Genomic DNA, 27,031 nt, shown 5'->3' on the forward strand with positions numbered 1-27,031 from the left:
ATGAGTGAGATTTAAAATTACAATCCCTCTGAACACTGACCAGGCCCTAATCAAGTCAGGTCCTCAGGTGATGGTCCTTTAGACCTCACCTCCGTACAACGGTGTCAGACTTTCTTTCCAGATCTTTCTGTGCCTGATGAGTATCCAAGCTCTGAAAGCCTGTGAAGTTTCTAGACTGCTCAGCTGTTTCTGTTTTATGCTTTCTTTTTCTCTAAAGCAACAATCCTGCTCATAAATACTATCTGGCCGTGGACCCTGTTTCAGGCTCCCTCTACGTGTCGGACACCAATAGCCGACGGATTTATAGAGTCAAGTCCCTCACGGGCACGAAGGACCTTGCTGGTAACTCTGAAGTGGTGGCAGGGACAGGAGAGCAGTGCCTGCCCTTCGATGAAGCCAGATGTGGGGATGGAGGAAAGGCAGTGGATGCAACCCTAATGAGCCCTCGAGGTAAAGGAGGAAAAGAAGCCGGGAGAATGGCTGTGTGCAGCTAGGCTGGATGTGGAAATAATTATCTGGCAATTAAATCACTCCTTGCTCGGTGATTTTTATTCTAGGCTTTAATTACAGTGGATTGGCAAGTGTTCGTGCTTTGTTTAGTTAAAGCAAACTTTATTACCCCGGCACTGAGTGCTGCAAAAGGAGAACAGAACACAAATTAGCAGGGTACTGCTCACTCCAAGAAGCCAGCGTGTGAACTGGGAAACTGATTACTGTTTGAGATGCAGTCTTTGGGGAGAGAAATTGCTTGCTGTGGCTTTTCTCTGAGTTTTTCCTCCATGTATCTCCTTTTTCTTCAGAGTCAGAAAAAAAATAAAAGGATTTTTGCCCTTTCTAGTTTCTAATTTTTGACAAAAGGTTTTCAAGATGATATAGAGATTTAGGGATGTGTTTCTTTTTAAGGCTTTTTTTTTTCTCTGTTGTTTCATCTTAATTGTAAGGATGAATTAATCAGGTGTATTGCCATGTGTTTCAAACATCTTTGGGTTTTTTCAGTGGCTGAAAATAACTAGATGATCATAAAGGTACACAGAAATGAAAATTCCAGTTTCTTTATATAGGAAGTAGTTTCAGTTAAAATGTAGAAATTAAAAAGATGATGCTGTATCTTCTCTCACTGCCCAGTGGGATGAGCACTGCAACCACTTGAGGACAGAATTTTTTTAGATCAATATTTTATTTTCAGCCTGAGAAATGGACAAGGCAGTGCACCAAATCAAAGCAGGAAAGAAAGGCAAGTGAGAAAAAGGCTGCCCTTCTGCCCAACAGGCAGCAGCGTCTGTCTGTTCTTCCAAGGGAGCACCCTTCCATTCTGTGCCTTTCCTCTCTAAGGACTCAAAGTGTGACAGGCATTGAACCTTCCCTTTTTTTATAGGCTGGCAACCCCTGTGTCTTCATCTGGAAACACCAGAGGTTCTTTCTGTATTTCCACTGCAACAGGTCAAAGAATTAAAAAAAACATCCAGAAATAATACAATGTCGTCTTAGTTTTCAAAGAAAAATTGGAGGTGTTTTAAAAGATTTCTAAAAAATTCTTCATCCTCATTAGATTCTTCAGATTAAGAAAGGAATGCCTCAAATTTCTGAGTAAAATTAGGAGATAATTTTTTTAATTTGGTTTATGTAATATATCAGAGAGTTTGAATCTAGAAATAAGCCGATGCATTCTGCTGGGTCTTTGGCATATTTGGGGATTTCTGTGGTTTTCTTTAAAGCCTTGAGGGATAAACCTGCTTGATGCCATTTCTGTGGCAGAACTATGGGTTGTTGGAGGGTTCCAGGACCTGTACTTAGGTGGGGAGGGAGGAAGGAAAAGGAGAAGTGAACGAAATTCACCATCTTGTAAACAAGACAAAGCCCACCTTGAAGCCAGGAGCCTCACTGCTGCCCTGATGCCTGGGTTTTATATTTGCAGGAATTGCAGTGGATAAGTATGGACTCATGTATTTTGTTGATGCCACTATGATTAGAAAAGTGGATCAGAATGGAATTATATCGACCCTGCTGGGCTCCAATGACCTAACTGCTGTTCGACCTCTCAGCTGTGATTCCAGCATGGATGTCACCCAGGTAGATTCTTACTGCATTTATTTTCCTCTCTGCCTTAGAAGAGATGGGCATCTATTTTGGATGACTGCCTGGCCACTTAAGAAATACGTTATGCAGCACAAGATGATAACATAGTTGATTTGTTACTGAAATGAGTGAACCATCTTTTTTACTGTGGCTAACACAGTTTATTTATGCAACTATAGAGAAATAAGGTTGAGATAATGGGAGTTATTGTCTTAATTGCCTGTTTTTCTGTAATTATTGTAGAGCTTCCACAATGTAGCATTCATTCTTGCACAGAAACACAATTAGCCAAAGTTACAACTGCACGTAGCTTTAATATTTCCGAAAAACAAAATCATTGTTTGAAATAGTTGCCGTTCATGACTTGGTTTCATGATTTACACTGATAAACCCCTCACTAATTTGCTGTTGTTACACGTGGAATTTTAAACACTAGGAGTGTACTTTTCAGTTTCGAGTTTTACAGTAATAATTTGTGCAACTCATAGGTACGGCTGGAGTGGCCTACTGATCTCGCTGTCAATCCCATGGACAACTCCCTTTATGTCCTAGAGAACAATGTTATTTTACGGATCACAGAAAACCATCAAGTTAGCATTATTGCTGGACGCCCCATGCACTGCCAGGTTCCTGGTATAGACTACTCTCTTAGCAAACTGGCTATTCATTCTGCACTTGAATCAGCCAGTGCCATTGCCATCTCACACACAGGAGTTCTTTACATCAGTGAGACAGATGAAAAAAAAATTAATCGGCTACGCCAGGTAACTACCAATGGAGAAATATGCCTTCTTGCAGGGGCAGCTTCAGACTGTGATTGCAAAAATGATGTCAACTGTAATTGCTATGCTGGGGATGATGGGTATGCCACTGATGCCATCTTAAATTCACCATCTTCCTTAGCTGTGGCCCCAGATGGTACCATCTACATAGCTGATCTCGGCAATATCCGCATTAGGGCTGTCAGTAAAAACAGGCCCGTTCTTAATTCCTTTAACCAATATGAAGCTGCATCTCCAGGAGAACAGGAGCTGTATGTCTTCAATGCTGATGGGATTCACCAGTACACTCTGAGCCTCGTTACTGGGGAGTACTTGTACAATTTCACCTATAGCAGCGATAACGATGTCACGGAGGTGATGGACAACAACGGCAACTCGCTGAAGGTGCGCCGGGACGCCAGCGGGATGCCCCGCCACCTGCTGATGCCGGACAATCAGATTGTCACCCTGGCTGTTGGCACCAATGGGGGACTCAAGCTGGTCTCAACACAGACCCTGGAGCTCGGATTAATGACATATAATGGAAACAGTGGTCTCTTAGCAACGAAGAGTGATGAAACAGGATGGACAACGTTTTATGAGTAAGAATGTTTTTGGATCTATTAAGCGTACGTTTATTTTTTCAAATGGTAGCGAGTAGGCCCTAGGCTGACCCTGCTGCAATTTGTTGTAGGTTTTTCAATGATGCTGAGTAAGGCCGTTGCAGCTCAGTCCAGAGTGATGCTGGAAATGGTTAAGTGGCTTTGTGATGGCCTCCTTTGGGTGGGTGCTGATCCCTCTAAATCCCTGCCTGGGGTTTGAGTTTGGGGCAGCTCATCCCCGCCCAGCACAGGGAGGACCCTGTGGCATGGCCAGAACCCTGGCTTAGTTAAGCTGCTGCTCATGGTCAGCACAGCTGCCCACAGCCAGAGCAGCCCAGCACTCCCCCTGCAGCTCCCACAGAGCTGCTCTCTCTAGGAGCCCTCATGCTGCAGCTTCTTCTGGAACTCAAATTATCTCTCTTTTTGTTCAGCCTCATATATTACTCATGGTTGTTAAAATGTTGATTAACTTCAATGATTGTTCATTCCTGAGACAAGTGAGGAAATTAGATCCCCAGCTATCTGTCAGACCCCTGGTGTAACTTCGATAATTTGTAGATAACCCAAAAGCACACTGGTGTTCATGAGCATATAGATTAAATAGACAGAACTTCCTCTTTAAATGAAATTCATCAGAAGAGATGAGGTTCAGAAGTATATTAAAAATCTAGAAAAACTAGTCCAATTTTATTAATATTTATCCTGTTCTTAGTAGTCTCATTGCCATTTTTTGATCAAAAAAATATTAAAAAGAGAAGCTAAATGACATATTGAAAAATATATTTAAGTATGGCAAATATGATGCCATATATTTTGTCTGAATTAGTTAATGATTAAAAAATACCATTTCCCAAATGAGTGAGTAGAAAATAGGAATAAGCTTTATATATAATTTTAAATGGCAGGCTTATTTTCAAGTCACAGCCTAGCAATGGCACACACCTCTTGGTTTATTGATGCATTCAGCTTGGCCACCTGTTTCCTCTGTTCAGAGAAAATGTAAGAAATGCAGGAATGGAGGGAGCTGTGCTCAGTGTGCTGGGAATGCCTGCCCTGCACAGCAGGGATGCTGCACAGTTCCCTTTGGAAGGAAAGCAGTGCCCTCTCGTGGGGCCCTGCGTGCCCAGCTGCTCACTGTTCTCCTCCAGCCCGGGCCTTCACCTGGGCAGGGGCGTCTTTGTCCTTCATATTTGGCAAAAATTATTTCTTCACCACAAATAGTTCAGTTACATGACCACATGAAGGTATTACCTGCTGATTATAAGCTCAATTAAAAGCTCACTTGACTAGACAGAATAAATTTCATATTGTTGCTGATGAGATGTGGATGCCCTTCTAAGAAGGTTTTTTTGGTTTTTTTCCTGAATAAGTAGCTCAAGATGCAGTCATATAAATTAGGTTTTTCTCAAAACACCAAAACCTAAATAGTGAATTAATTTAAAACTCTGTGTGAAAATCCATGAAACATTAAAAAATGTCATCAGAGAGTAACTGGTTACAAAACTGGCATAACTGATGTCTGAGAGTCACACCAAGTGCTAAGTTAAAATGGTTTATTAGAAAAATTCTATTATGATTCCTAAGGAAATACAGAAGGTAAGGGCTTTGATGTCTTACTGAGATCAGCTGAAAATATCATTTAATGTGTACATAGTGCTGCAGATTTTTTTCCAAGATCAAAGAAGAAAAGATGCACAACCTTTGCCTCAGGTCAGTGGAAGTTAAATACCATCTTTAGATCTAAATATTACAGCGTGAGGTACTGTCTTAGATAATTAGTAACTTTGATGAGGCAGCAGAAATAACTCATTTCTCCCAGATTTGTACATACATTCTCATAAGCATAGAGCCCATAGATGTGAGAACCACAAAGACATTATTTAAAATGAATATATTATTTAATTGAATATACAAACCTAAATAATCACAGTCCACAGTCCCTCAGCACTGGTTTCTGGTTTTTGTTTTTTCTTTGAAACAGCTCCTAAGAGAAAATTCTTTATTCATCATTCTGAAATTTTTTTGGTAGCTATAACTTAATACCAATTGAAGATGAAAGAAGTATTCAGCCAATGAGAGTTTATAAGGACAATAAAATAGTTTTCTGTGCAGTTACAGTCATGCATTCATACAGACATAATCAGCAGTCAAAATTGTTAATATGGCAGCAGAACTGGAAAAGAACAGAGGTCTTTTAGTGGTAAAGTACTACATGAGCTAAAGTTCTTATGAAAAATTTATGTCAGTGCCTTTATATCAACCAGGCGCTGAAGTGCTGTGTTATCTTATTGGGTATATTCCTCTCACTTTTAAATTTTAAAATTTCAACTTTACCCTGAAAATGCTCTCGGAATTAAATTTGTACAGTTAATCTAGGTGTGCATCTGCATCAGCAGAGAGTTGCAGACACGGGCTGGTTTGTGTGTGTGCACACTCCATATGTGAATTCTATAGATAGCATCTGTGCACGTGCATGCAGCTCATTTGCAGCAGGAACAGCCAAGGCTCTTCAATAATAGAACAGCTACCAGCAGGCTCACATGGGGTAATTTAAGCTTGGCTTGGGCTTGAAGCACAGATCTTTGAAGCAGCTCCCAGTGGTATTCCTCTCAGTCTAGGGAGCATCCTGAGACAGTGCTGCAGTTTTTTTCTGGAATGAGTTTTAAAAGGGAGAGAAAACAGGGGTGTGTGTAAATGTATGTGGGTCTGTGCCTTGCCCAGCTCTGTGTTAAGTCAGAAGCTGCTGTTCCTCCTCTCTGCAGTGCTGGATATGGCCCTGCCCTTCCTGTTCCACCCACGAGCTGTCAGGAGCACGACTCAAACCTGAGGCTGAGATGCTGCTCATAACAATTGCCTGAGAAATAGAAGTGCCACAGCGGTGGCCAGGGGACAGCAGCCCTCAGGGCACTGTCACAAGCCCACTGAAGAGATGCACAGATGTTTGTAGCTACCTGAGAAGGTGCCAGGTGCTCAGCCATGGCCAAGGCTGAGCTATAGGTGTGGCCTTGGGCAGCTCAGAGCCACCAGGCTGCAGAGACAGCCACCAGCTCTGTGCCTCTGTCACCCAGAGCTGTCCTGGGAAAGCTTTGCCTGCTGGCAGGGGGGTCTTGGTCACAGTTAGCAAAGAGTTGGTGAGGTAGCAGTGGGAAGATGCTGTTTGTTGTTTTTTAAGACACTGGGATAAAGAAAGGTTGTTTGCCCTTGTGATGTTATTAGTAGAAAAACTTGGGATGAAGCCTTACTGTAAGTGAAGTCAGTAAGAAAAGCTCAGGAATTTCAGAGTACCCAGAGGCCACCTCAGTTGAAAATGTAAGGGTTGCCTTCTCAGACCTGATTCATCCAGGCTGATGCTGTGTCACACATTGCAATAGGTAGAGACTGCTTCTGCAGAAGATACCAGGTCAATTAATATATTTTTCATTGTAAATTTTGGGTTTTCTACTTCATTAGACCCAGGTTCATGACATGAAGAAGAGAAGTACATAATCATTTAATTAATATATAGTTTATTCTTACTATTCAGATAAATGTCTGGGTGTTGTATTCCACTGAGCATTTGCTTTCATATAATACATAAATTCTAAAAACCTCAGGAATATGTCACTTAAATTTTGAGGTAGATAAAAGGTTTCTGTTATATTCATGTTATTTTTTTACCTTTAAAGTATTTTTAAATAAGATTTTATTTTGATACAATGGACAGAGTAGAAATGCCTTCTTTATATATTGGTATCAGAGTGTGTGTATATATCATTTAAGTAGTGAATTTTTTCTATATCTCACTCTTAATCTAAATGGTCTGCATATCTTCAATGAGAGTACTTTTGTATGTATTTTTTTAAGTGTATTCATCACTTGCTTATAAACCCTTTTAATCTGTACTGTTGCTGCTTTCAAAGCTGTGACCAGCACTGGGGAACACACCCCATAGCAGGGGTAAAACAATCATTTCTTGAAATAGAACTGGAATATATTCATTTTTCTCCTTCAATCTCTGTACATCCACATCCATATTTACTTTTGAGACTGCCCTTACACTTTGAATAGAGATTTCCAGTGAGTAGCCCACAGCAATCCCCAGGAATTTTTCCTAGGTTAATTAAAAACCCAGCAATGTGAATGAAAACTTTAAATTAATGTCTCATTTGCATTGCCTAAAATATATTTGCTGATGGGGAATTTCACCATCCGTTTTTCTGGAAGTTCACCGAGTACTGCAGAGTCACACTGGAGACACTCATAGTTTTTTCTAGTTTGTCCTAAATAACACTGTCTGTACTGTAAGATTTGACATCCAAGTGCTCTCTTTGTCACTCTGCTCATCATGAAACACCCCACATACAGACTCTTAAGGGGCCTTATTAACCTTTAAAATTTTTGAAATTGTCCATTTTTTGTACTTTTTATTTTCCCCTGCAAGACAGATGCTTGGCTGGATCAAGTTCTTCCTTTAGCTATTCTTTTGGAGTGCTTTTCAATACTATTTGTGAAGACCTCAATAAAGACTTAACCCACTTTCATAGATTATCTCAACATATTATCTTTTTTTTCAGTATCTTGCTGATATGATAATATATCTATATATAAATATATATATATCTGTGGTGAGAAACTTGTGACTATATTGAGGAAAATCATGCTGCTTAATCTTTCTTTGATCCTGAAGCACTTAAATGAACACAATGTATTATTGGTCCCTTTTAGGTCCCACGATGCTTTGTTTTATTGATTTCCTTCTTTGCCTAATACTTCCATTGGTTCTGGTAAGGTTTGTTGCTCCACAGGTGATTTTTTCCTTCCTCCTCAATATTCAGTGAATGGGTGCAACCATTTGCAATGGATTTGAAAGTCATATATTTTGTTCATTTTAACTGAGGAGCCAATCTGTGTCTTAATTTTTTCGATATGCTGTACAGTTCAGGTGGCCTAGTCTGAGGGTTCTGAGTGTTTTAATTGTAAAGCCATGTTGAAAGCTCTGATGTTGTTTTCATCTTTTCAGCTAACCACAGCCTGCAATGAACTGAGCTAGCTCCATGGTACTAAACGTGCTCCTCTTCTCTTCTGTTACTCTCAGGCAGTGCAATGGATTTACCAGTTCTCTTCCAGGCTTCCTGCTCCCTGCATCTCTACCTCCCAAGGACGACCAGTTGGTTTCAATCTCTGCCTAAACTTTTCCCTTTATCTACACAGGACATTTTTTCTTGCCTTTCTGCTCTCTAGAAGCACCTGTGCTTTGGTAGCGGCTGGGTGAGAGACTTGTACCAGTAGAGAATTGCAGCAAGCAGAGTGTCAGACTGGAATGCTGATTTTGTTTCAGGTCCCCATTTCTTGCCCCTAAGATCCAAGGGATTGCTTCTTTAGCAAATGTATGCACACAGTTAGAGCATACTGCAGGAGAGGGGGAAAGGGTATGATTTGACTTCCAGCAGCTTTCCTTCTTTCCCCCCTCCTCAGGCTTTATACCTCTAAAGAAATTTAACTCTGTAAAATCATGGAAAGCTTTTTTTTCTTTTTTTCTTTTTTTTTTCTTTTTTTTTTCTCTTTTTTTCTATATCTTTATGCCTCTGGCACATTTAAATAATTTTCTAAGGTCTATTCTGAGTGCTGACTGCTGCCCTTTATGCTTTTCATCTTTCATCTTTATGATCCAAAATACTGACCCCAAAATGCAGTTCAATACCACAGATAAGATCTAAATGAAATTATAATGTTGTCAAGCTGATGTATATTTTAATACTTTATGGCAAGTTTATTCCTTGATATGTCACTCAAGACTATACTTAGTTTCCACTAGGTATTCAAAAGCAAATGTGCAGTTTATGCAATTGTTTATTGCAGTGTCTATCAGAAGTCCACTTCCTTAGAGTGAAATGCAACTATTAAAATGCAGACTAATTTACTAGTTAGAATTGTTTGAGCCAAATATCACTCCGTATATTCATAATAATTTCATTAATTAAATAATTCAAAATATGCTAGCCTGGATTTGCACCCATGTAGTTGAGATCAGTATCTAAAAAATATTATTTCATCATTAGAGACTCTTTCAAGAACAGAGAAATAGATACGGCCAGGATGTTCTTGAAAATCTGTTTCAGTCTGGGTTTTTTGCACAAATGTGCTGCATTATTAATACATTGGGTATTGAAATGAACATATATCCTCATGCTTTTTTGCTCTCACTAACTTTTCTATTAGCTATGATCATGAAGGGCGTCTGACCAATGTAACACGTCCCACTGGAGTGGTAACTAGCCTTCATCGGGAAATGGAAAAGTCCATTACCATCGACATTGAGAATTCTAATCGGGATGACGATGTCACGGTCATCACAAATCTCTCCTCTGTGGAGGCTTCCTATACAGTTGTTCAAGGTACCAAAGCACACTTCTCAGCACACTCCTAACCACACACACAGCCTGAGAAAGCAATTCACTCATGATTTGTGTCATTAGTACACTCATGAGCAGGGGGAAACCGTGTAAGGTTTGCAAGAAAAACTCCCATAAAGCTCATTCCTAAAATGACAGGTCTTCAGGACAGGTAAGAGCCGTTTTGCAGTCCTGCTTTGTGTCAAGTACATATGGTCACTGTCTGCTGGGGAAAGTTAGTCCTGCCACTGCCTCCTGGTGCAGGGTCACTTCACCCACTTGCATATTTCTCTGTACTTCCCTGCAAAATTGGTTCTGACTTCTGTGCCACAGACATGCAACATGACTGCTGGGGGAAATTCTTCTGGAGAGGCTCAGGAAGCCTTCTAGTAGAAGAAATCTTCCAAATTTATACACTGCCATTAATTAGAGTGTAGAACAGTCAGGGCAGTGATGGTGTGGTTGCAGAGATGGCCCTCCCAAGAGCAGGGTTACAGCCCGAGGGTGGCAGGAGGCAGCAGCAGCACAGGCTCAGAGTTTGTGTAGAGCATTCCAGCACCACCAGGCATTGGATCTGATGGAGAGGGGTCAGTTATCAAATACAGACTGAAAGGGATTTGGTGAGTGATGGGGCTTTTTAATTAAGATATAATGTCACTGGAATGAGAATATCACCATCAAACAATAGTCTCCTCCTGACATAAATGTCAACATTTGTAGACTATTATACCGTGACAGGTCTGGTTACAAAGACTTAATTTCTCTTATAGCAGATGATTAATTACGTAGATGCTGTCCCTCTGTCAGGCAAATATTGATGTGTTGCTGACAGCTGCACACTCTGGCACTCCAGCCTGGCTGAGAGGGGACTTGGCAGTGTCAAACAGCTGGAGAACAGCATGGCCAGAGAAGCACGGGCTTGTTTCTGTAACTCCTCTCCAACAGGGGCCAGATGTGCACATCAGGCCAGTGTGGGGAGGCAGGGAGGCAGGAGAGGGAGCCACTGTGGCTGCCAGCTTGCACTGCTGGAGCCTCACACCTTGAGGATTTAAAGCCACGCTGTAATTCTGTACAAGGCCTCTGCTTGGAGACAGTTTTTAAACAGAGGGAAACAAAAAAGAAGAGGCACTTACTTCTTCCTACTTGTAAAGAGTCCAGCAATCATCATCTTTTTCTTTTTGTCCTGGAGTTTAATGCTTTGTTGTTTATCCAGCAGTTCAGTTTTCAGGAGTTTTTGTTCATATCAGAAATAAATTACGTGGTTCAACACATATCACTGTGCATTTTGATTCACAATTAAGACTGAAGGGAAAAGATAATGAAATAAACACAGTATCTCTCTGCAGGCTCACTGTTACACTACTGTTCTTTACATGAATCAGTAACATCTGTAATTTCCACCATAGTACCATGTAAATGGTAATTGCAGGCTGACTTCATTTAACATCAACAGGAGTGCAATAAAAAACCAATCAAATTAAGCTATATGTTTTCTTTATGACTGGAGTAGCTAAATTATTTTCTTTTCATTATTGCTGTAGATCAAGTGAGGAACAGCTACCAGCTCTGTAATAATGGTACTTTGAGAGTGATGTATGCCAATGGCATGAGCATTAGCTTTCACAGCGAGCCTCATGTCCTGGCTGGGACTGTGACTCCCACCATAGGACGCTGTAATATTTCTCTGCCCATGGAAAATGGTTTAAACTCAATTGAATGGCGCCTGAGGAAGGAGCAGATTAAAGGCAAAGTGACGGTGTTTGGAAGAAAACTCAGGGTAAGTAGAACCTGTTGTTACAATAATCACCTTTTCCTCTTTGGGCAGAAAATGATTTTGTTTTTATTTTGAAGGATGTTACTTTTACTTGTTAAAAATGTACAGCTCTGGGATTGTCTTTGGTGTGACACTGTTGGAGAGCTCAGTTGGCTGCATGGGATCATCTGCTGCAATCGGCTATAGAGCTTTGTTACTAAAAGTATTCCAAAAGAGATTGGTAAAAATACCTAAAATATTACAGAATCACAGAATCATCAATGTTAGAATAGACCTTCCAGATCATGCAGTCCAGTCATTGCCCCAGCCCCACTGTAATTGCCTCAAACCATATCCCCAAATGCCATATCCCAATGCCTTTGGAACACATCCAGAGATGGTGACCCCACCACCTTCTGGGCAACATACTCCAATGCATGAGCACTCTTTCAGTGAGAAAAGTTTTTCAAATATCTAATCTGAACCTCCCCTGGTGCAACTTCAGGCCATTTCCTCTTGTCCTTTCATTAGAGATATGGTAGAAGAGCCCGAGCCCCATCTTGCTAACTCCTTTCAGGGATTTGTAGAGAGCAATTAGGTACCCCCAAACCAACTTTTCTGCAGATAAAGCACCCCCAGCTCCCTCAGCCATTCCTCTAAAGATGTTTTCTAGAGCCTCCCCCAGCTTCATTGCCCAGTTGCTGCAAAACTCTCTGCCTCTCAAGGGGGTGGGAATCTGAGCACTCACCACTTGTAAAACTGCCAGGACAGACTTACCCCAGCTCGTGTTGGGGAGCAAACACAACTACAGCATTCTGCTGCTGTAAAATCCCCCTACAGACTCACTGAGACAGGCATGTTGTGTTTGTTCCCTTTCCCAAATGGCAGATTGGAAAATAATTGCCATAATTACAAAATCGTGAGCACAGGATAAGGAAGACAGTCAGGTCATGTAATCCGTCCCCTGCCAAATTAAAGATCTGCTGCAGCTGGATTAATCCCATTCTGTGCTTTGCTGGCCTGATTTTTGCTGATTTTTTTTGACTGGACTACTTCAGTATGTGCAGTTTAGGAAGGGATTTGAGATACTGGGCAGAAAACAAATGTAGTGCTGATCAAGTCCTCGCTCTTTTAGCAATTTTTTCAACATTGCTGAACACAAAATACAGTTCAGTGTGTTCAAGATCACATAGCAAATGCAATATATGCAAGCAATTATGTAGTGATTTACTAAAAAGAAGAGGCTTGGATGTTAATTTTTTTATATTTTCCTATTACTAGCATCTAGTTCCCAGTGTTGAGTTGACAAATCTTTCCTTACTCTCACAAATGCTCAGAATGTACTTATTTGGGAGAGGGGAAGGTTGGACAAAAAAATTGAATGAGATTAGCAGCTAATCCTTAATGACTAAATTTCATGTCTCTGTAATTGATTTTTGATGTGCTGACCTGCAGCAGTTGATTGGAAGTGGGAAAGAGATCAGCTCTACATTTTGACTAGGTGTTGTTCAAAATAAAAATAGGATGCTGAAATGAAATTGCAGTAATGCTAATTCTCAATACTAAAAATTTAATAGAGGTACTTGTGGTAATTAGCTGAAGTTAAGCACATCTTAGTGCTGAAACCTTGCCTGAGATAGGTTTTCTGAGATAGGTTTTCTTGCATCATGTTTATGCAAATCAAAACAATGCTTTATCTAGCAACACCTCAACATTTAATTGTCTGGTGTTAGTTCCTGTAACAATAATCACATATCCATTTAGCTCTTTTAAATGAAAATCACTATGAGATTATCACAGGTTGAGTGGACTGAAAATGAAATTTGAAAACGAGGGAGAAAGCATAGAATTTATTTGCATCTCATTTATTCTAATTCATCTTTACAAATTGTTCAGTGAATGAAGCAGAGCAAGTGTGTTGGAATGCTGTGGGGAGCAGGTGGCACACAGTGACACAGAGCACCAGGGCCACCTCCTGGAGCCCCGGTTCACAATCAGTGTGACTGGAGGGGTGGGCATTCTTTGTGATTCACCTCCTGCCTGAGTACGTCACCTCACAGTACTCTGGGCAATATTTGCTGGAGCCCACAGCCCTGTGCTTCTTAAAGGGGGCTTATAAAAAGATGGGGAGAGACTTTGTTTTAGGGTCTTTTGTGATAGGGCAAGGTGTGGCAGCTTTATCTAAAAGAGGGTAGATTTAAAGTAGTGATATAGAAGCTTTTTATGGTGATGTGGTTGAGGCACTGGCGCAGGTTGCCCAGAGCAGTGGTAGGGGCCCCATTCCTGGAAGCATTGAGGGTGAGGTTGGCAGGGCTCTGCACAGCTGGTCCAGCTGAAGATGTCCCTGCTCAGTGCAGAGGGGCTGTTCTGGGTGATTCACAGGTGACTCCCAACCCAAAGTGTTGGCTGGGTGTATGAGCCCTCAGGCAGTGGTGCTGCCTGAGCCCAGGCTCTGCCCTCCCTGCTTTAGGCACATCCCAGCCACACCTGTTGGAATCTGCACACCTGCCTGGGCACATTTCAGCAACCTGAGAAAGGAACTGCACCTTTATCTTGCCCCACTCACTGTCTGCTGCTGTGTGATGCACCACACTTCAGTGTCTGGCTGTAGTTTCGGATAAAGTCCTGCTGAGATTGCTGTCTGAAGAGTTTTGATTATGGAGCAGCATCCTGGAAGTGATTCCTGTGGCCAAACCTTTCCAGGGCACAAAGGGCTCGTCCCTACGGCCACTTCAGCCGCAGCCAAGGGAAAACCAGATTAGTGAACAAAAGAGAAAGTCAAGTAATGTGCAGTTGTGATACTTGGGACTGCTCTCAGTGTTCTCAGCGTGGGAATTATCAGCCTGTTTGGGTTCCTATATAATTAATATGATACTGCAATTACAGTCTCTGGTTTTACTCATTTTACAAATGCAAATGAAGGTACTGAATTATCCAAGCAGGTGATGTTTGTGTGTGCATCTCCAAGTGATATTTGTGTGTGTGCATGGCTCTTGTGTGTGTAATCATTTTTAAAAACCTAATAATTTTGTTTTCTATGGCAAAACCAAATAACTGTTAAAATGTTTTTGAGAAAAGAGAGGATACCTGCAGTCAGACTTTCCTTTGTGCAGATTGCCATTGCAGTTACTGTAATGGAGGGAGCAAAACCCAGAAATCCTGACTGATTTATGAAGCTTCAGAAGTTACAAAAAACCTAAACAAACAAAACCCCCAAAGCTAAAATTCAGTTCATAATCTTTCTGAAAGACATTTTTTTTTTCTTTTTAGAAAATCTACTTTCCCTTAAGAAATTGGACTATTTCAGTCATACACTAACCCTTTAATTCTACAGCTAAATGTTTTTGAGAGGTCAAAGCTCTCTTCTGCTCATGAAAAGGGTTTTTTTTAATGTATCTGCCATCAGGGTTGATCCTACAAAACAAGAGTAACCAGCTGAGAAACTACTGATGCTGAGTTTGGCTTCCCTGGCTTTATTTTCATTGCAATGGGAAAGCAGAATATGACTTGTTTTGCCCCAAGGTGTTTTAAGAAAAATACTCTGTCTTTTCTGTGAATCACAGGGCAAGTTGTTGCTGGGATAACCTTTGGGAAAACCTACAGAAAAGAGCTTTTTTTTCCCTAGTAATTGCCCACTGAGGAAATGCAAACTGTTAAAGAGATTAATTTCATTAATGGAAAAAATTAGGATAATGAGCAATAATTTGAAATAATTATTTCTTTACAAACACGAAACTGTATTAATTTTAAATGTGTCTGTATAACTGAATTTCTACTGAGTTGGTTGGGGTGGGAATTGGGTTTACCCCTGCCGGTGAACATATCTCAGAATAATTTTTATATCCTCAAGAAAGGCTCAGGGTTAATTTACATATTGTTTGATGTACAGTTTAATTTTGGATAAGAGGAAATGTTGCATTATCAAAGCCACTGTAAAATATAAGCTAAAGAACAAATTCCCAGAAATTGATGAATACTGTTAAAGTAGTCATTGCTCTGAAATTATATCTAATTTTAAAACTTCTACTTTATTAATGACACATCTACAATTAAATTACTTAAGAAGCTCTATCAAATTCCAGCATTAACCTGAATTCGTTAGCTTACCCCCCAGTGAATATATTTATATATCTCTCATTATAACACTCTCCCTAGAAGCATCCCCATTTGGCATTCTTATTCCCCTTTGCCTCTGTTTTGCTTTTTTATTTTAAATAAATAAATAAATAAATCTGCCACTGAAACACTTCATGCTGTACTTTGAATGAAAATTATAACAAAAAAAAGGAGAGCAAGGGGAAGAAAAATATTTAACCTAATTATTTAGCACCTTTGTTTTCCACACTCGAAATCCATCTTTCCCAGCCAATATGATCAGGATTTTTAAGCCCATCCCAAGTGAGGGGTCTATTGAATATTTGGAAAGTAAATGAAGAAAACAATAAATTAATGATTTCTAAGCAGGGTGTTGCAATTATAGAAGTGGCTAAACCTCAATAAAGACATCAAAATTTCTTCTGTTGTTCTTAGAGCGATTGTAGGGGGAAAGGCAAAAAAAAATTTATGGTGGAAGTAAAAAAACAAAAGAAAAATAGTAGAAAATAGAAAAATAGAACAGGTAGAAAAATATTCCAGGCAAAATAATTTGTTTGTCTGCACTTGAAGACCTCAGTGTGGAGAATGTCTGTCTGTTCTGACCATAACATAAAAATAGAAAAATAGAATAAGTAGAAAAATATTCCATGCAAAATAATTTGTTTCTCTGAACTTTAAGACCTCGATGTGCAGAATGTCTGTCTGTTCTGAACATAATGGATTTTACTGTAGGATATCACCTCTTGTAGTGCAGTGAGATGGGAAATACCCCAGTAAGACCCCAAATTATTTCAATATATACCACCAAATAGAAGGCAAAAGCCAGTTGACAGGAGCCCTACAGTTCTCACAGGATTTCCCTGTTTTACACCACAAACCACATAAAACAATGATGCACTAACAAGCCAACCAGCATTATAATTGCCATCTTAACCACCATGTCCCTCATCCTCCTTCCTATATCCCCTGTAATCCTTACCACCATCTAAGAAATATAGGATTACCTAAACTGAAGGCCTTCAAGGCCTTAAACAAGAGTTAAACCCTGTTAATTTCTGCTAAAGTCCGCAGGCCATTACCCTGCATCCCCTAAATGCAACTCCTAGGGTAGGACCTTCCAAGGTTTACTAGGCAGATGGGCTTTGATGCCATGATACCACAAAGGCATCCCCTTTCCCCGCTGTAAGCTGGGTGTGCCCAGCTCTGGCTGAGCTCAGCCTCCTTCCCTGGCGCAGGTGCACGGCAGGAACTTGCTGTCCATCGACTACGACCGCAACATCCGCACCGAGAAGATCTACGACGACCACCGCAAGTTCACCCTGCGCATCATCTACGACCAGCTGGGCCGGCCCTTCCTCTGGCTGCCCAGCAGCGGCCTGGCCGCCGTCAACGTCTCCTACTTCCTCAACGGGCGCCTGGCCGGGCTGCAGCGCGGGGCCATGAGCGAGAGGACCGACATCGACAAGCAGGGCAGGATCGTGTCGCGCATGTTCGCCGACGGCAAAGTGTGGAGCTACACCTACCTGGAAAACGTAGGTGGTGTTGTGTGATTGTGTTCTCAGGGGTCCCAGGGTGAGGGAAGAGATGGGAATCTTGACTTTTGGAAGGCTGATTTATTATTTTATGATAGATATTATATTAAAAGAAAATGATATGTTAAAACTATACTAAAAGAATAGAAGAAAAGATTTCATCAGAAGGCTAGGAATGGAATGGAATGGAATGGAATGGAATGGAATGGAATGGAATGGAATGGAATGGAATGGAATGGAATGGAATGATGATAAAATCTTGGACTGCTCACAGCCTCAACACAGGAGGCTGTCATTGGTCATTAAGTGAAAACAATCTCACATTCTGGATAAGCAGTTCTCCAAATCATATTCCAAAGCAGCAAAACATGGAGAAGCTGAGGAGGAGAAAAGATCCTAACGAAAGGATTTTTCAGAAAATATGTCTGTGACAGTGTCACCTCCTGGCATGAGCTGGAAGGACACAAAGTTCTGTTTGGCTTCATGGCACATAAATCACACACACCAGCTAGCTAAGATTTGGTGTATGCCAGCTGTTAGTCATCCCTGGTCTCAAAATTCCTTATTTTGGTGTATCCCAGCTCTTAGCCATCCCTGGTCTCAAAATTCCTTATTTTGGTGTATCCCAACTCTTAACCATCCCTGGTCTCAAAATTCCTTATTTTTCATTTAGTCAGCTGAATATGACTAATTCTTAATGGGAAATATTTTGTTCATGGTTTCTGTCTTTTGATATTTTCCTGCCATAGAATGGCAGTAAATTAACACAATGTATTGTGCTTAATTAAGCCCAAAAATGCATGACTAAACCTGACAAAAGGTTCATGTAGAAATAGGTAATTCATCTCTAATTGTTACTTATTAAATGAAAGTATGGTTGTGCATACTTAGCCTAATTAGCACACTTCAGTCATAAAAGTGTCTTAAATACTGCAAAACTGCATATTGTTTTCCCTTTCCCTTCTTGTTGTTCCAAGTTAACCAGAGCTGATGTTCTCTGCTTAGTTTCTCACATATTTCACAGTAACAGTTGTGAATTACAACTGCTGGCAGGAAGATAAATCAAGTTATTTATCTAACTCCTCTGCATCCCTCAGGAAAAAAAAAGGAAAATAAAAAAAAGTCCTCCTACAGGGAGGACAGCTCACAGGTTGCTAACCTACAATTTCTCTGGAGTGTCAGCCTATTGATTTCCAAGGAGCAGATCCTCTCATCTGGCAACCTGACAATATTCCTGAGCAGCTCTGTGCCCCTGACTAATGTATCTGATGCTCTTTGTACTCATTTTACATTAGTGCCTCTCCAGTAAACTTTTCTTCAGCTCCCTCTCTCGGGCCACATGCTGATAGCTTTGTTGTTGTTTCCCCTGCAGTCGATGGTGCTGCTGCTGCAGAGCCAGCGCCAGTACATCTTCGAGTTCGACTCCTCGGAGCGCCTGCACGCCGTCACCATGCCCAGCGTGGCCCGGCACAGCATGTCCACCCACACCTCCGTGGGCTACATCAGGAACATCTACAACCCCCCCGAGAGCAACGCCTCCGTCATTTTTGATTACAGCGACGACGGCAGGATTCTGAAAACATCGTTTTTAGGTACTGGCCGTCAAGTCTTCTACAAGTATGGAAAGCTGTCCAAGCTGTCTGAAATTGTTTATGACAGCACGGCGGTTACTTTTGGGTACGACGAAACTACAGGTGTCTTAAAAATGGTGAATTTACAAAGTGGAGGGTTTTCTTGTACGATTCGCTATAGGAAAATTGGTCCTCTTGTTGACAAACAAATCTACAGGTTCTCTGAAGAAGGAATGGTCAATGCAAGGTTTGATTATACATATCATGACAACAGCTTCCGAATCGCAAGCATCAAACCCATCATTAGTGAGACGCCTCTTCCAGTTGACCTTTACCGTTACGATGAGATTTCTGGCAAAGTCGAGCATTTTGGCAAATTTGGAGTTATTTATTACGATATTAACCAAATTATCACCACGGCGGTTATGACACTGAGCAAGCACTTTGACACCCATGGGCGCATTAAGGAAGTGCAGTACGAAATGTTCCGGTCCCTGATGTACTGGATGACCGTGCAGTACGACAGCATGGGAAGGGTGACCAAAAGAGAGCTCAAACTCGGTCCCTATGCCAACACCACCAAGTACACCTATGACTATGATGGAGATGGGCAGCTGCAGAGCGTGGCAGTCAACGACAGGCCCACGTGGCGCTACAGCTACGACCTGAACGGGAACCTGCACCTCCTGAATCCTGGGAACAGCGTCCGACTGATGCCGCTGCGCTACGACCTCAGGGACAGGATCACGCGCCTGGGTGACATCCCCTACAAGATTGATGATGATGGGTTCCTGTGGCAGCGGGGTGCAGATGTGTTTGAGTACAACTCCAAAGGGCTCCTGACCAGAGCTTACAACAAAGCCAATGGGTGGAGTGTTCAGTACCGCTACGACGGACTGGGCCGAAGGGCTTCCTGCAAGACCAACCTGGGGCATCATCTGCAGTATTTTTATGCTGATCTTCACAATCCAACAAGGGTAACTCATGTCTACAATCATTCCAACTCTGAAATTACCTCTTTGTACTACGATCTGCAAGGGCACCTCTTTGCAATGGAGAGCAGCAATGGGGAAGAGTATTACGTGGCCTCTGATAACACAGGCACTCCGTTAGCTGTGTTCAGCATCAATGGCCTCATGATCAAGCAGCTCCAGTACACGGCCTATGGGGAGATCTATTATGACTCCAACCCAGATTTCCAGCTGGTCATTGGGTTCCATGGAGGGCTCTATGATCCTTTAACCAAACTCGTGCATTTTACCCAAAGGGACTACGATGTCCTGGCTGGGCGCTGGACATCTCCTGATTACACCATGTGGAAAAATATTGGCAAAGAACCCTCTCCTTTCAATCTGTACATGTTCAAGAGTAACAACCCTCTCAGCAATGAACTGGATCTAAAGAATTATGTAACAGGTGAGACTTCTTCACATTTATAATGCATAACACTACAGCTTGGAAGCTGATTTGGGAAGGAAACCCAGCTTCTCCTTACGAGCCCTTTGCTCAATCCTCACATCAAGTTCGGGCCATTTTCTTCTTTTGGCTATGAAAAGAAGTGGCCATTTCTGATTCCTTGGTACTGCTCTTCCCTGAATAAAGGGCTCTAAGAGAGAAGCCATGATGAATTATGAAGGGAAAAAATAAATATAAGTTTGCGTGAATAGAAAATTTCAGCACAGCCATAGTGCTCTTCCTGTTGAACTACTACCAGTACTAGTAAAAAGAAGTGTTCATTCTAACTCTGTCCCAAGAAAAGTGAAGTCATGTATAGGAATCACTGGCAGGTTGGTTCAGAATCACAAACCAGAACTGTTCAGATCTTTTTCTTTCAGGGCTACTTTCAAAATTAACTACAGTCTGAGCTCATGGGCACATTAAGAATTAGCACCAAGAATGGATTTAATTAGGCCTCTTTTCCCCATTTAACTTTTAATATGCAAACAGTCTTTAGTCTTTAAAATTAAATCCTTGATGTTTTTTAAGATTATTTCATCCTGAAAGACTAATAAATGTTATGGATTTTGTAGAGCTGAGAAACAAAAGTAGTTTTGATCACATATGTTAGAATTGGGTAAAACTTGTAACCCTTTCTTAATTAGGAATAATTTTTCACTTAGTAACATCACACAGTACTTGAACTAGCTGCTGGCAGTTTCTAAAAGGAAAGGTAATTAATATGTCCTCAGGAAAAGCTTTTTTTTTCGGAATTGAATATGCAGTACACAATAATTAGAGTAGTGATACCATTTTTAAAAGGAATTATCTTAATTTTAGCAGTAATTTGAATTTCAAGAAAAGTGTGCACTTCCTTCAAAGAAAATCACAGCATGTTTCATTAGTACATTGCAACCTAATAGTAGGTGTAACACACCAGAGGTTCTAGTGGAGCAACTTTGCAATTAGGAAATAATGTGATTTGTATCTGATAGTGTGAAAATACTGGTGACTAAAATTACCTCGTTCTCGTAAATTCAACAAAACTCCTATTTTCATCCACTACCCTTTGATTTTGATTTTCAACATCATCTTACTATGCTTTTCTACATTCTGAAATTGTATTTATTTAATCTATCCACTGGATGAAATCGAATAAGATAAATTGCATTTAGGGACAACACACACCTTCATCAGTGATGCAAATATTTTTTGCTGTAGGACTGAACAGATTATCTTAGACAAGAAGTGATTATGGTGGCACCTTTGTTGTCATAGTTAAAAAAAAAAAAAAGAGAACAAAACAGAACACCAAAAACTCTTTCCCTGCAGTCCATTCTTACTGTTAACCCCTGACACAGAGGTTTATTCACAGGTTTTGCTGAAAACAAATTCCTGTAGCAAATGCAGTGCTGCAAAGCACATTAGCTCAGCAAAATAGCAACTGTTTTGTATATAGGTCCTGCTCTGGTTTCTGTGGAATTGGAGCAGCTGAAGTGAACTGTTCAGGAGATACCATTTTACTATAAAATAAAATTGAAGCCTTATGAGGAGCAGTAACCCTGGGCTGTCCAAGGGTTCATGAAAAATACAGCAGGCACTGTGTGATGGGAGATGGTACAGATACCTCATAGAGGCAGAGTATTTTACTACTCATTTTAGAGTCAAAATGGCTAAGAAAAAAAAGACTTTTGGGGAAGACAGGCTTTGCAACAGCTCAGCTCACAGAAGTGGAGCCAGTGTAGGCCAGCGAGGAGAGATGGCCACTGGGAAAGACAGGAGAGATTTTTAAGCAAAAATTATCATGAATTTAGGAAACAGGAAATGTAAAATGGGGTAATGGATTCTTTTTTTGTTAAAAGAGTTATCATTTGGATAACTAAAATACATAATTAGTTCTTAATACCCGCAGAGTGAGAATTACTGTTATTAACTTAGTTTCTTAGCTTTTACAGCTAGATCTGAGGATAGAGTTTTTGTGGTTGATCCCACATCTGGAACTTGCTGAGGCTCACCTCAGAGCTGAGCTGTAACACTCTCACACAGCTCCTACTTTCCCTGGAGGGATGGGGAGGATATTTTTGTTGCCTAAATTTAGACATGTGATTTACAAATCTAGCTTCTCACTGCTTTTAATGGAGCCTCCTGAGACCTGATGACAGCTGATGGAAGTAGGACATAGAAGAGAAGCCATATCTTTCCCCAAAGGACTTTTGCAGATGTTTTTAGAGTGTTAACCTAATAATATATCATTATACAATACAATTTATAGGTTACATATAGTAGCCATATCAGAAGGTGTCAGAGATGGAACAAGTACTGTATACTGTGAAATATTTGGATAATTCATGTGCTCTAATGGAAAATAATGAAAGAGCTGGTATATCCCTGATCATTTATTTAGGGTAAATTTAATGCAGTGTTTCCTGTACCTTTTCATAGTGGATTGCTACAGTACTGTAAAGTTGCACACAATAATATAAATTTTGACTTCAGTTGCTACTTGAAATTGAGGATGTCAAAGATGGATTTCCTAATTTTCTTATTTTCTCTATTTGTTAAACACATGTATTACTCACTTAACTGCTTTCTTTCAATTTTCAGATGTCAAGAGCTGGTTGGTGATGTTTGGATTTCAGCTTAGCAACATCATTCCTGGTTTCCCTAGAGCAAAAATGTACTTTGTGTCACCACCATACGAGCTGTCTGAGAGTCAAGCATGTGAAAATGGACAGGTAGGCAGAAAGATTAAATTACTTTTTTTTTATAAATTTGCCCCACTCTAAGGATAGAATCACTGGCTCTTCTGTAGTTACAGCAGAAGGCCAAGCATTTAATTCAGTGTAAAGTGAAGTGAGTATAGCTACATTTTATACTAATGAACATATGCCTTTCTTGCCAGCCTTCGTTGTTATCATAATTACAGTGTCATTAGTTTGTCTTTTATTGAGTTATTCCTTGATTAACAAGTTGTAACTCGATTAACTTGATTAGCAATGACAAAGGGAGACTTTGTCAGGGTAATTTATCATCTGTTGTACCTTTGGTAAAACCATCCTAATAATGTGTTCCAATAAACTTAGGTTGGTACTTGTTTTACTGGTAAAAAAGGGTTCTACTTCTCACCCTGCAAGAGGTTTTCTTACCATTTTTTTGTCATTTTTCTAGTTAGAGGTTTTGATTTGCTATTCCATTTAACCTCAGTTACAGTGTTCGTACTTGTCAGGTTAATGGTGAACAGTGTATGGGTTTAACTTTCATAATAAATTCCAGCCCATTTAATAAACCTCAGAAGAGTACTAGGCCAATTCCAATCATACTCTTTGCTAGGCTTATTTCATCTTTGTGGTAATACAACAAAAATAATCATATAAACCTAAACTTACCACTTTCCCAGGCTTCCAAGTCATTTGAGAGTCTAAACCCCCTCTTCAGGAATTGCTTTGGTGCTTTTGGGCCCAAATTTCATCTATTTACAAAAAAGCTTATATTCATAAGCCTTTTAGTTATATTTACTGGTTGAAATCTCTGGGAAAAGTGTCCACGAGTTAAATGCCACCTTTTAAATACATTGGATTCTATTTGTTTTCAGCTCTGATTAAAATTGTGCCAGACTTGGGCCTTTCTTATTCTTCTACTGGGCATTATATGATTGGCCAAAATTGAAATGTGTAGTGCATAAATGCTACTGAGAATGATAAGTATTTTATTTGGTCTTACAGATGGCAAAATGATTTGCTGAATGAGTATTTACTTGATTCTGAACAAGATGTGGATGGATGGATGGATGGATGGATGGATGGATGGATGGATGGATGGATGGATGGATGGATGGATGGATGGAATCGTGGATGGATGGATGGATGGATGGATGGATGGATGGATGGATGGATGGATGGATGGATGGATGGATGGATGGAGGGATGGATGGAGGGATGGATGGATGGATGGATGGAATCATGGATGGATGGATGGATGGATGGATGGATGGAGGGATGGATGGATGGATGGATGGATGGATGGATGGATGGATGGATGGATGGATGGATGGATGGATGGATGGATGGATGGATGGATGGATGGAATCGTGGATGGATGGATGGATGGATGGATGGATGGATGGATGGATGGATGGATGGATGGATGGATGGATGGATGGAATCGTGGATGGATGGATGGATGGATGGATGGATGGATGGATGGATGGATGGATGGATGGATAACTGATGGTGGTCTTTCAAAGTGTAGAATTTTTCTTTGCATGTCTTTCCTTTAAAAAAGCAAAGCAAAGCTCATTATTGGTCTCTGAAATGAGTATGTTCAGACCTGCATCTTCTTTGGTGGTTTTTTTTTTTGTTCTGTTCTGCTTTCCCCAGCTAATTACAGGAGTGCAGCAGACGACAGAACGACACAACCAGGCTTTCATGGCTCTGGAGGGACAGGTCATATCTAAACGATTACATGCCAAAATTAGAGAAAAAGCAGGCCACTGGTTTGCCACAAGCACTCCCATCGTGGGGAAAGGAATCATGTTTGCCGTGAAGGAAGGCCGTGTCACCACCGGTGTTTCCAGCATCGCCACGGACGACAGCAGGAAGATCGCCTCGGTCCTGAACGGCGCTCACTACCTGGAGAAGATGCACTACAGCATCGAGGGCAAGGACACCCACTACTTTGTGAAGGTGGGCTCGGCCGACAGCGACCTGGTCACCCTGGCCATGACCAGCGGGAGGAAGGTGCTGGACAGCGGCATCAACGTCACCGTGTCGCAGCCCACGCTCCTCGTCAGCGGCAGGACTCGAAGGTTTACGAACGTTGAGTTCCAGCATTCCACGCTGCTGATCAACATCCGCTACGGGCTGAGCGCCGACACGCTGGACGAGGAGAAGGCCAGGGTGCTGGAGCAGGCTCGGCAGCGAGCCCTGGCCGCAGCCTGGGCCAAGGAGCAGCAGAAGGCGCGGGACGGACGCGAGGGCAGCCGCGTATGGACAGACGGAGAGAGGCAGCAGCTCCTCAGCACGGGAAGGGTTCAAGGTTACGAGGGATATTATGTCCTGCCCGTGGAGCAGTACCCAGAGCTAGCAGACAGTAGCAGCAACATCCAGTTTTTAAGACAGAATGAAATGGGAAAGAGGTAACAAATTAACCTGCTGTCATCCTTTGCTGGATGAATCAGTAGTCATAACTGTTATCTCCTCTCCTAAGGAGATGAAGACCTAAATGGGGGCACTAGGCTGAGCTACTCTGGGATAGTAAGTGGCAAAAAAGCTCATATTTTTTGAGTTAAATGCTACTGTTCAAGTGATTAAAAACCACATCCTGAAGTGGACTAAAGCCAGACTGAAAACTCTTAACCGTACAAATTAAAAAGTACCCCTGAAATATTACCCACTTGTTCTGGGTCTAAAGAAAAACAAAAAGAAGGCCTCGTATTGTATTACCTCACTCCATTCACACGTGAGCAAACTAAGAAATCCAAGTGGGCCACTTTCACTAACCAGCTGATGAAACACAGATGATTCAGACTGCTTGTTTGATAAATATCCAAGAGGTTTTCATTTAAAGCAAAATACAGATGCATTTAAAACATGACTTTGGGGTGATTTGTGTGTAGCGAATGGAGGACAAATGAAATGCAAGTGAGAGCGCACTGGAAATAGGAAAGGAAAATATATTTAAAAGTAACAAAACCACACTTGCACTCTGACCCTCCACTTGTCTGGCCTGAAGCTTAACTTATTCAAAGAGGGCAGAGTGTAAAGTTACATTCAAAACGGTGGCTATAAATCACTACAGATAAATTTCATACTCTGTTTGTCTTTGAAGATTTCCATTGTGGACAGTATAACACAGTTACAGGGTGTAGTCTGTTTAGATTCAGTAGTTTGTTGGTATCAGTTCCAGTAGAGCTGTGGGCATTGTGTTACACTATTGCAAATGGGCACCACGTCAGATCACCCTGTACATACATCAGCCAGAAGGCACAATCACTGTTTCAGATTTAAAAATTATTAGTGTGTTTGTTTGGTCGAGAAACTGAGACAATCACATTACGGTCACCACAAAAAAAAAAAAGAAAAAAAAAAGTCTAATAAGAACTTTGGTACAAGAACTTTTTTGTAATATACATGTATGAATTGTTCATTGAGTTTTTATATTAATTTTAATTTGCTGCTAAGCAAAGACTAGAGACAGGCAAAGATAATTTATGGCAAAGTGTTTAAATTGTTTATACATAAATAAAGTCTCTAAAACTCCTGTGAATTAGTTGTCTTCCATTGCAAAATCTTGTAAAAGCGATTCTCTTGTCTGGCTGTTTCTAATGCACACAGCATTTTGTATGTGGAAATGACTTCCTGTGGTTCAATGGATCCTGCAGGGGGCTGCTCCTTTGATCTCTGGGTAAGCAAAGTCCTTCACATACATCACCCAAAAATCTGCTTAGGACACAGGAGAAAATTGGTAAATGCTTTAGGAATGCCCTCCCTCTCTGCACCTCATGGCTAGCAGTCCTCAAACTGCTGTGTTTCAGTTCTGGAATTAGTTTAATTGCACTGAAGTAACCTCTAAACAGTTTGAAAATGTAGTAACATAATATTAAGTGGAACATGCAAGGCTGTGCTGTGAGCCAGGAAGTCTCCATGAAATCTGTCTTCTTTGGGAGATTGCTTATTTCTACCACATTTAAAATGGGAGGTAAGATCAAAGAGCCTCTCCTAAGCAAACAGTCACTCCTGGTGATGATAAAAGGGAGCCATCCATCACCCAGAGCCCTGCCGCTTTTATCTCATTTAAGGATGTAGCTGGGGAGCTCTACTTAATTTTGAGAACAG

General features: G+C 41.0%; 1 protein-coding gene across 17 annotated transcripts in view; it reads left to right on the forward strand.

Moving 5' to 3' along the window:
• TENM2 (teneurin transmembrane protein 2) overlaps window positions 1-26,462 on the forward strand; it is an 884,487-nt gene extending 858,025 nt beyond the window's left edge. For all 17 annotated transcript variants that reach the window (XM_077186468.1, XM_054642789.2, XM_077186471.1 and 14 more), the window contains 9 exons: window positions 218-450; window positions 1,916-2,070; window positions 2,565-3,439; window positions 9,638-9,813; window positions 11,352-11,587; window positions 16,894-17,190; window positions 18,563-20,177; window positions 22,803-22,933; window positions 24,575-26,462. In XM_077186468.1, coding sequence (XP_077042583.1) covers window positions 218-450; window positions 1,916-2,070; window positions 2,565-3,439; window positions 9,638-9,813; window positions 11,352-11,587; window positions 16,894-17,190; window positions 18,563-20,177; window positions 22,803-22,933; window positions 24,575-25,336 — 4,480 coding nt within the window. In that variant the 3' untranslated portion in view covers window positions 25,337-26,462. The remainder of the gene's footprint in view (window positions 1-217; window positions 451-1,915; window positions 2,071-2,564; window positions 3,440-9,637; window positions 9,814-11,351; window positions 11,588-16,893; window positions 17,191-18,562; window positions 20,178-22,802; window positions 22,934-24,574) is intronic.
• The last annotated feature ends 569 nt before the right edge of the window (window positions 26,463-27,031 follow it).

The sequence above is a fragment of the Agelaius phoeniceus genome, chromosome 15 (assembly GCF_051311805.1).
Source record: "Agelaius phoeniceus isolate bAgePho1 chromosome 15, bAgePho1.hap1, whole genome shotgun sequence".
Taxonomy (NCBI): Eukaryota; Metazoa; Chordata; class Aves; order Passeriformes; family Icteridae; genus Agelaius; species Agelaius phoeniceus.